At 30.5% G+C, this 11091-nt stretch overlaps 1 protein-coding gene across 1 annotated transcript in view; it reads left to right on the top strand.

The window, feature by feature from the left end:
• Nucleotides 1-8437, top strand: part of LOC106687103 (keratin-associated protein 4-7) — a 17979-nt gene extending 9542 nt beyond the window's left edge. Inside the window, exons 3-6 of the mRNA XM_014430795.2 lie at nt 3594-3653; nt 5468-5533; nt 6202-6294; nt 7821-8437. Coding sequence (XP_014286281.1) covers nt 3594-3653; nt 5468-5533; nt 6202-6294; nt 7821-7993 — 392 coding nt within the window. The 3' untranslated portion in view covers nt 7994-8437. The remainder of the gene's footprint in view (nt 1-3593; nt 3654-5467; nt 5534-6201; nt 6295-7820) is intronic.
• The last annotated feature ends 2654 nt before the right edge of the window (nt 8438-11091 follow it).

Here is an 11091-nt window from a genome sequence, read left to right as displayed (position 1 = left end):
ACTCTGTTGTATGGTAGAATGAGATGTTTTAAATCCAAACTGGTGATCAGGAATAACATGATATGAATCAAGGATTGGATAAAGGCGTTTTAATAAGAAAAGAGAAACTAAAATAGTTAACCACTATTCATTTTCAGACGTTTAGCCCCACTTTGTAGAGCTTCATCAGAGCTAAAAAAATACAAAAACAACTAACAACATTTTTAAATTGTAAGATAACGATATACAAAAAAGTAAATTAATAAAATTATATACAAATAAAAGAAAAGAAGAAATAAACTAGAATTAATATACTAGTAAAATAAAAAATGATGAGAACATAAAAAAAAGAAGTAAAATATAAGGTTAAAAATGTACTGAAGATGCAATAACACGCAAAAACAGATTTTACTATTAAAATTATCAATGTAGATAAACTATTATAGTCACCATAACAGGTGTTATCATTATCTAATTAATCTGTAATTTTAGGTTTACATATTTTTATTTACTTCTTTTACAGTTATTGTATTATACCTATATTGTATTAATTTTATTATCCTAACTATATTTTTTATGGGTATATATTGTTAGTTATGTTTTTTATCATTTAATTTATACTTATTTTTTCCTAAATAGGAAAAATTCTTATAGTTATCATTATTATCATATTTTTATATCTCTTTCTTGCATATGCGAAACATTTGAAATAGAAATAAAACTCATTCGGTCATTTCCCTCTCCCATTCATGTATACTTCCGATATTCTATCAAAGTCTCTCGAATTTCTCGACCTTTATTTCATCTAAACTTAGTTCTTAATTTTCCGTTTTATAGTGTGCTAAATTTTATTTTCTCATATCTACTTTTCAGTTTTTGCGTGTTATTATGTTTCCTGTACATTTTTAACCTTATAGTTTACATAATTTTTTATATTCTTATCATTGTTTATTTTATATTAATACTAATTTATTTCTTCTTTTCTTTTATTTGTATATAATTTTCTTAATTTATCTTTTTTGTATCTTATTATCTTACAATGTCAAAATGTTGTTAGTTTTTTTAGTATTTTTTAGCCCTGTAGAAGCTCTACAAAGAATTGGAAAATAAATAGTTGTTAATTATTTTTTTTATAATTTTGACCGCAACCCTGACCATCTCGTTTCTTATTTGAAATTATACGTTCAATTATTTATAAATAGAAATAATAGATTAATTTGATGAGGGGCCATAAAATTCTAGTAATGATAGTATTAATAGCTGACCTTTGATAATGATAGAAATTAATAGTGAAACATTGTAAAAATTTAAAAATAAAAATGTATTAGGGAACAGAAAGTCAAAAGAATTTTTCAGACATAGATGTAAAATTTAATAACATAGTATAAATAAGCTGCAATTAACAAATAGGTTTATCATTTGTATAGGTTGTGTAGTATATCATTATTAACACGAAATTCGTTCTCAAATACAACTATTTTATTTTTCAATTTTTTTTTTACAAATATTTAGACAAACATTTCTACCATTTTAAAATCATTTTTATACCTGAAATACAGTACAATATTATAAGAAATAGAACAAAAAGTATTCGGATTCTGTTTGAATAAAACACATTACAAATAGGTATTATTGACTAATAGCATGTCATAAAGTTTGTAAATATATATTATTAAATTTTTAAACTTCTAATAAAGATTTTTTATTTTTTTTATTGACTTATTTAATATTTACTCCAAAAGATACAAACCTTGTGAATAGAACACATAACAAGAGCTGATCACACTTTAAGCAATGAACAAATAAATACATTCATGTTTTAACTTAATTTCTGTTAAATAGTATACATTCTAAAAAATGAATATATAAAGGTTTTTTTTCCTTTAATTGATTATTTATAACCAGATCAATTAAAAATTTCAGCATCGGATTTTAGTAATAAGTCTGTTAACTAACTGAAATAACTACAAAAAATTATCTTATCGTGAATAAATAAATCATGAATTTTATTTAAAGTTTTAAAATGTAGTCAGTTAAAATTATTACACAAAACGCTCATCAAAAAATCTATAATTCGGCTTAACATTTTATTGATGTTATTGAGGGTTGGGATTGGCGAGTTGCGAGGATCTCTGACTTCCATGCCAAATCGAAGAAAAGCTGTGGACGTTCGGTTACTTTTATTTGATTTTGGATTTCTACGTTCTATGAAACGTTAAACCTAAGATTTAGAAGTGTTCTAAAATTGTGTGCTACTCAGTCGATCAAAAAAGTTCATAATTGAAAAAAATTTAACTATAAATGGTAGTTGAACTATGAATACTTCTTAACGGCGTTAATAACTTGGAGAGATTAACCTAAAAACATTTTATTTTTATGCTTTCAGTGAACCCAGGTTATTTTTTGAGTGATTACCAGGATTTATGTATTTATATATAAACTTTATAAATAATTTTTCATATTCTGTAAGTTACTTTTTCATTCCCAAGTAGAATAATACTATAATTAGAAATTATTCTTTATGTTATTTATTTCTGAATAAGAATTATACACGTATAAGTAACGTGAGTGTTATTTAATTTATTACATATTTCCTGAATAATAGAATATGCATGTACATAGAAATATTTATGTTTACAAACATACACACACACATATATATAATAATAATATAGTATAATAGTATATAAGGATCTTTATGACTTAAATGATATATTCTTGAACATGTCATAAATGACATCGAATCCTCTTGTGTTTATCCAATGAATAATGTATACAATCAACACACTGAACGAATCGATAAAATTAAACTGTTCACTTAGTTATAACATGTCAAAGGATTATGATAACTTAGATAAAAGTGTAATGTTTTTGAAGGTACAGTGCCTGCAAATTTTGAAGAAAAAGGTTTTCTGTAATTTTTGAAATGCCTAAAATACCTAATCAAATATGAGATGTCACTAATTAAAAATAATAAACGATCAACTGACATACTGTATCAAAATAAAAAAAATCAGGGGCTAATTTTAAATCTCCAGACTTAATTTAAACAGAAATCTCTCAGAAACTAAGTTACTTGGGCTTTGTATCAATGGATCAATCATATCTTTATTGAAAGCATTTTTATTTTGTTGATTAGTAACACCTATCGGACAAGGAAAATTAAAAAAAAAAAAGTTTCCTAATCATTTGTGATAAATCAGTTTTTACTTAATGGATAAATTTAATTTAATTAATTTTTATTTTAAAGATCATATTGTTCTATCAGAATCATTTTAATTTTTCTTTTCTATATATTTTAGATGGTTATTTATACAGAGACTATGATTTTTTCAGATTTTTCATTCACTTCATCTAATATGTTTTAGTTTTTTTTTAAAATAAAATATTTAGCTCAGTGCTTTCACTGATTTACCAATTTAGAAAAAAAGGAAAATTTTGAAGGCGAAAAACGCAAACTCAAATCCTTTATAAGAAGTAATTGTAAAGTATTATTCATTCTTTTCTTGGTTTTCATCAAATAAATTATTATGTTAAAATTTTTGTTTATTTATTATTTTTTTGCAATATTTATAATACTTTTTCTTAATGCTTTAATAATTTTTCTATTACAGACGATGACTGCTGCTGTACCCCTACGATCAAATGTTCCACTGGATGTAGTGACTGCAATGGTAAGTTGACAAACTGAATTTTGACTTACTAAATTATTCTTTATTAGAACCTCTTGGATGATTAATGTAAAGGTGAATATTAATAAAAATGAAAAAGAAACGGTAAGCATTTTAAATTCAATTCAAGGTTCAATTCGTCAATTGTTATGTTTGACCTATGTAGGAAACAAAAATAATAATAATAATTAAGATCTTTTGAAATTATATTATATTAGATCTTATGAGTCATACAAAATAGAAATCTTATTAAAGACTTAGTAGTGCATTAAGGATTAGAACAATATCCTATCACCAATATCTGCCTATTAGACAATACGGGTGTTCGCAGCAGTAGGTACAACTCATTGCTGCATATGACAAACATTACATAGCTGTGCACACAGCCTGCTCTTGCTACAAAATAAATCTTGCTCTTCTACTGAGGCCTTGCTGGTGTAGCTTATTTTCTCCTACCCAGGTGGAAGTGAGTAGAGCCCACAGCCTCCTTCCACCCATACACGAAGGTCTTGTAGTGCGGGTAGTTTTCTTTCTTCATCAGCTCAGGAAGATCGCTCTCAGTCAGTACAAGAGTCCTGTTTCCCTCATCATCTTGGCTCTCAGTACTTCATAGGTGGTACAGGCAAGTACGACTTGCTCGGCGGTCTCAGGAACCTGACAAATTGGGCATTTTCCATTTATTTTGATGCTTACTTCTTCCCATCTAAGACAAGATAACACCATCTCCAACACAAGAACAAATAAAATTGGGGATAGAGGATCACCCTGTCGCACACCCCTCTCCCGCCCCCGGAGTCTTCTGGGATTTGAGCTTTTTCAAAATAAAAGCAACTTCTTCTTCCATTATTGGTGGAACTTCCCCTAAATTGTTAGCCATCTTTCCTTCTTCTCTTATTTCTAAAGTTTCTCTGTTATTTTTATAAAGTATATATTTATATATTACAATATATTAAATACATATATGAATAAAATAAAGGCGTGGATGACCGATGGGTTTTACGCCTTAATTTCTAAACAACCAACCAATTAAATAATAGGTCAATATCATTTATTACATAATCTAGTTTTCCTCTGCAAGGGGTCAGCAATATTATTTTGTGCTTCTACAGGATAACAGTGATGGCAATCTTGCTGCGTTCAGTCTTATTACGGTACAATTCAAACTCTTTTCTTATAGTAAAATTAATATTATTTTAACGAGTTAGTTTTATTTAATTTTACAATTATTTTTTTAAAAATAAAATATCCCGTGTATAGTATTATAAAGTGTATAAAATTCCCGTGCATAGGCTGCGAATCAATTTCTAAAAATGAATATTTCACGTTTAAATCGCTTTTAATTTTTCATTATAAAACCTACAAGTTTAATGTTTCATTTAATCTAATTTTTTTTTTTTCCATCTTCCCATAGGGGAATAAAGGATGGATAGAAAGGGATCTCTTTTTCTGCAAAAGATCGATTTTATGAGGGATAGAACGAGAGGGGCGTTTTGGAAATCCGTTTTCAGGTGGTGGGGCTCACTAGGCTTCTCGAATCTGTTTAAAAGTCGGTAAGTTAACCTCACTTTATGGTCAGGCTTTTTATGAGCGTTTGCCACCTTACTGGCTACCCTGTCGGTGTTAGCGTCTTAGTGAGTAGGCCTTTAGTTACCTGGGAAAAAATTAAACATATAATAATAAACTATATTTACTAAGAAATATTGTAATTTTAACTAACAACATATACATTAAATGATAACTTAACTATTATTGGTAATCACAGATAATTAATTATATATGTTATGTGCTAATAAATAATTATGTACTTATAAATTCAGATATTTGCGAAGTCAAGACGTGTGTCACAGACAATGGGTGCTGCAAGGATTATGATGACTGCTGTGGTGAGTTCATAATAATTAATAATTGATTACATTTAATCAATATAATACATATACTTAAAAACCGAATCGCAATGTATATATATATACAATTGAAAGACTTTCAACATTCCTTTGATTTTAGTTATATAGTAGTTCTTAATTGCAATGTTTTTTTTTTTATTATAGCATCACATAAATCAAGTGTCTTCTTTGAGTATTATTTAGAACTCATACAGCTAAATTATATTTCGATTAAATTTAAATAATTTTGAGAGTCTAAAGAAAAAGTAATTTAATATGAAGACATGGCTGCAGGACTGTTAAGACTTATGCGAATAACAAAAATGTACAAATAAATAAGAATATTTCTTTTGATTAGTATGTTTGAATTAATTTTTCTTAGAACATCAAAATATGATACAATGACTATTTGCGAAGAATTTAATTCAAGTAAGATTTTAAGAATAAATAAGCAGGTAATGAAAATTAACTTTTAATCCCCATTGAGTTGTACCGTGTGTTTAATAAGCATATTTATGACAATTAAATTTAAATTTTATTTTAAAAATAAGAAAAAAAGTATATGACAGTCATAGATATATTTCTGATGTGAATTAAATTTATTAATTTAATTTAATAAATATACTCTAAATTACACTGTATATATTAATTGTGGTGATGTGTATCAGTGAGGATACCCAAGTGGCAGGACTGCTGTACTGAATGCCCGGTTTGTACCAGAGTATGTCCAGTTGTTGAACGGTGTTGCGATGACTGTTGCGGTAAGAAATAACTCAAATCTATTACGGTGTAAATAATTCTGAATAGGAATTAAATGTCAAGTAATAAAAGTAGGGAAAATGTGTTTTATTACTAAAAATTGTTGAGGAATCAAAAAATATGAAGTGTTACTCTTTGCCTTAAGTTACTATAAATCTAAAGGATAAACCATGTCAGACCGCAGAATAAAACTTTTCGATCACCGTTTCATAGGCACTGAAAGAGTTGGGCAGAAATCATTACATGAGTAGTATAATTAAATGTTCTATAACATGACCAAGATGTACTTTAATTACAATAAATGGTTCAAAACAAAAAAATGTAAGAAACAATTCAGCATCTTTGAAAACATTCACATGTTAGAAATCTGTAAAGTTAAAATAAATCGATATGCAAAGCACGATCTTCAAATCGATTTCTTTTACAGCATCTCCTAAAAAATATAAAAGGATTCTAATATGATAGAAATTCGAAAAATTGAAAATAAATCGATATGCAAAGCACGATCTTCAAATCGATTTATTTTACAGCATCTCCTAAAAAATATAAAAGGATCTAATATGATAGAAAACCGAAAAATTGAAAATAAATCGATACGCGTGCGCGCAATCTTAAAATATATTTTTTTTTCATTACCTTCGAAAACATCGAAGGGACTCCTAATATGTTAAAAAACCAGTTCCAAAAAAAACCAGTACAAAAAAATTGTATAAGCATGTAATTGGTAAATGCAATTGTATCGGCTCATTGGTAATTATAATTGGGGAGGACACAATTACAATTACATCAGTTCCTTAAGTAGTTTAATTACAATTCTAATTATGAGTAAATTTATTTACATTTCAACAATATCCAATTACAGAAACGAGTAATTCTAATGGTAATTTGAATTAATTGTTACCCGACTTTGCCCACAAGCACCATTATTATAATAAATGTAATGGTCCCATTACAACTTATCAGAACATTTTAGTATAGTTACTATTCAAATAAAGGTAGTCATTTTTATGATAAAATCTTGTGGTAGAGCATATTTCTTTTTACTTATTGCTAGGTTGATAGTGAATTAGTATATATAATCAAACTTGGCATGGAAATTCGATGCGTTCCACTACACGCATTGTCTCTAACCAAATGCATCCCATCCCACGTAGCTGTGTAGCTTCTTACAGCTAGGTGAGTAAGCATGTGGAATGTATATTAAAGTATTTTCAGAAGTCTCGTATGGGTATTTTGAGTATCATTATGGTGTGGAAGGCATCTGGCAACTTGCTATACCAAGTTTGCTTAATTGATGGCAAGTTCACTTACAACCTACCACTTGTTTAAGAAGATACAACATACAGTAACATTCCATCCCTTACAGCTTTTTTTTTAAATTAATTATTTCTCATGTCGAAAACTTTTCGAACGATTTTGATCAAACTCAACATATTAATTTAAAATTAGGTAGTCTTCAATATTAGCTAGTTATTAGTTTCTTATATCGATTAATATATATTTATTGATTGTTGCATAAATGTTTCAGATGATTGTGACTGCGATTGTTGCCAACAGCTGGATACAGGTTGCAGGGTTGACCCTTGCTGCCGTTGCAACTTCATCCCTTCTAGCTGCATGTGCCCCCCAAGGTGTATCTATGTACCCTCTGTAAACAGAAGGTACTTTATGTTCGACAGGCGGGGTTACTGTTGTCTATAATTGAAGTTATAAAAGTTTAATGTCTATAATTAAAAACTATAATTTTTCTAAAAAGATGTTTACTTCTTTAAGCTTATGGAAATGTTTACCATACTCTCCCATAAGAAAGTACAGCAGATTAAAAGTATTTTTTATTTACAAAAGAAGCCATGCGACGTGCTTTGGCTTCAACATGTCTAATAATATTTGCTACTTACATATTGGCAGAGCAGATCTTTAAACATGATATTTTTAACGATGCTAATTAATTCAGAGTCTATATATACCATAAAATTATATTATACCCTTTTCATATGATATGAAATACACAGAAACATAATAATTAGGAGTGACTGTCATCTTTCATTAAATTTATAAGAACTGTGAATAAATATAGGCATGCATCCAATCAATGTAGTTCTATGTTGTGTGTATTTTTTTTTTTTAAACAAGCTACGAAGAGAGAATGTTAGCTGAAAAAGCCTAGATTTTAAAAGGTCACTAATTCAGCAAGTTTACATTTTTTGCACTTTTTAAAATTAAGTATATAAGTCTAATCATAATATCAGATGCATAATTATATCCATGGTATTGATCATGAATAGTTCAACAAACGTTTATGGTCTGAGTCCAACGATTATATTTTAGAATTTTAACTTCTTATCCTCATATCGAAGTAAAACAAATATACTATGATTTTTTCAAAATGAGATCGAAATTAATAATAAAAGGACGCAAACAACCTTTATTAATGAAGAGTCCTCAAGATAACTATTATTTAAGTTTTTTTTTTTTAATATAGTAATTTTACTTGTTAAATATACATCCATGCTATTCTGTTTATTAAATATTTTGTAATTAGATACCAATTTGTATAATGAGCCTATGAGGGCCAGAAACATTAATTGTCCTGTTTCCAATAAAACAATGATTTTTAAATATTGCTTTGTAATTTTTTACCCTTAATTTAGGTTAAATTTGTTAATACACTCTTAGGCGAAAGAGATCCTTCTATGACATTGATATAAACCCTGGTGGTACACTATAGTATGACGAAATGAGCCAGTGGGTTAATGGCAACAAATTTAATTCGATGTTCAATTGTTTGGATCTAGCTATGGAATTCTCTATATTTCTGGTTTAGTTAGCCTTATCATTTAGGTACCCAATCCTTCAAAGGGTTGGTGGAAAAATCAGGCGTTTGGGCATGCTCTGAACAACATCACCTTTCGGGATTATGTATATTTATGTAAGTAACAGCTTGCGGGATGTCAGCTGACAGAGGGCCAAATAAGCTGACTAAGTTCTAGATCAGCTGTAGAAAGTAGATATATGGGGGTAAGTCAATTATTATCCGCGATATAATTATAAAATTTTATTGTAATGAAATAGGAAAGTACATCATTTTTCAACATGGTCCCCTTCCTTTTCAACGCACTTGGTCCATCATCGTTAAATAAGCTTTATGATGCCCATATAAAAGAAAGTTTTTGGTTGAGCTGCGAGCCAGGAATGTACCGCTTGTTTCATTGCTTTGTCCGAAGTAAATCGATGGCCCCTTTATGCCTCTTTGAGTGGACCAAGCAAGTGATTGTCAGAAAAGGCAAGATCGGAACTATATGGAGGATGAGCCAGTACCTCAAAATTGAGTTGCATGAGCGTTTCAGCAGTATGCGGACGGGGATTGTCATGCAACAACACAACACTTTTTGACTGCAGTCCTCGGCGTTTGCTTCGAGTTACAGGCTTTAGCTTGGCAGTAAGCATCTCACTGTAACGTACACTGTTTATGGTTGTGCCCCTTTCCTCATGATGTTCCAGTACTGGGCCTTGTGAGTCCCAAAAAAAAAAAACATAAGCATCAGTTTTCCTGCGGATAGTTCGGTCTTGAACCTTTTCATGCACGGCGAATTTGGATGTTTCCATTCCATACTCTGCAGTTTACTCTTCGGCTCGTAATGATGTATCCATGTTTCGTGACCAGTAATAATCCTGTCTAAGAAGTTGTCCCGTTCGTTACCATAGCGATCCAAATGTTTTGGCAGGTGTACAAGCGCCTTTGTTTATGCAACTGTGTGAGTTGTTTTGGGACCCATCTTCTACAAACTTTATGAAACCCAAGTCTGTTGTGGATGATTTCGTAAGCAGAACCTAATTAATCCGACTAATTTGCACAATGTGCCACTTCGTCAATTGTTACTCGCCTGTCTAAGAGCACCATTTTACGTGAACGCATAATTTTTTCTTCATTTGAGGCGGTAGACGGTCGTCCGGCTCCTTTATCTTACATTACACTAGTGCCATCATTTTCGAATTTCACAATCAAATCGTATACTCTCCCTTGTGGCAAAACACTGTTCCCGTACTGAACCTGTCTTTGATGAATTTCGGCCTCTAATGCGCCTTCCAACCACAAAAAACGGATCACTGGAGGTTGTTCTTCTTCGGTGCAAATAAAAAGCGGAGCAGCCATGATTAACAACACGACAGCAAAAACGAGTTTCAACTTAGCAGCCTCAAAAGCCGGCTGAATACCAATCCTCCTACCGCCCTATCGCTGTGTTACTTATCATGGGCAAAATCCTTGAGAAACTCATCTTAAGACGCCTGTACCCTATCCTTGATTCCAACCACATAATCCCAGATCACCAGTTTGGTTTCCGAACATCGCACTCCACTATCCAGCAATGCCATCGTGTGGTTGATGTTGTCTCGTCTTCATTGGAGCGGGGAATATACTGCTCGGGAGTCTTTCTTGATGTAGAACAGGCTTTTAATCGAGTCTGGCATCCAGGACTGCTATACAAGATCCGTAAATTCCTACCCCCTACATACTTCCTCATTATCTGTTCTTATCTCTCCGACAGATTATTTCAAGTAAATTACAACGGCGCTTATTCTTCCCTATTCCGTTAATCTGCTGGTGTATCCTTGGTCCTATCCTTTATGCAGTTTTCACAACTGACATCCCAACCCATCCTAATCTATCTCTATCTCTATATCCTAATCAATCTAACTATCCTCACCACGTATGCCGATGGCACATGTCTATTGTCAGTGAACAATGATCCTTACATTGTATCCCAAACCCTCCAATCCCAAATCAACACCCTTGAAGA

The sequence above is a fragment of the Halyomorpha halys genome, unplaced genomic scaffold, assembly GCF_000696795.3.
Source record: "Halyomorpha halys isolate HHAL.00 unplaced genomic scaffold, Hhal_1.1 Scaffold914.1, whole genome shotgun sequence".
NCBI classification, from domain to species: Eukaryota; Metazoa; Arthropoda; class Insecta; order Hemiptera; family Pentatomidae; genus Halyomorpha; species Halyomorpha halys.
This window is presented reverse-complemented; position numbering and strand designations above follow the sequence as displayed.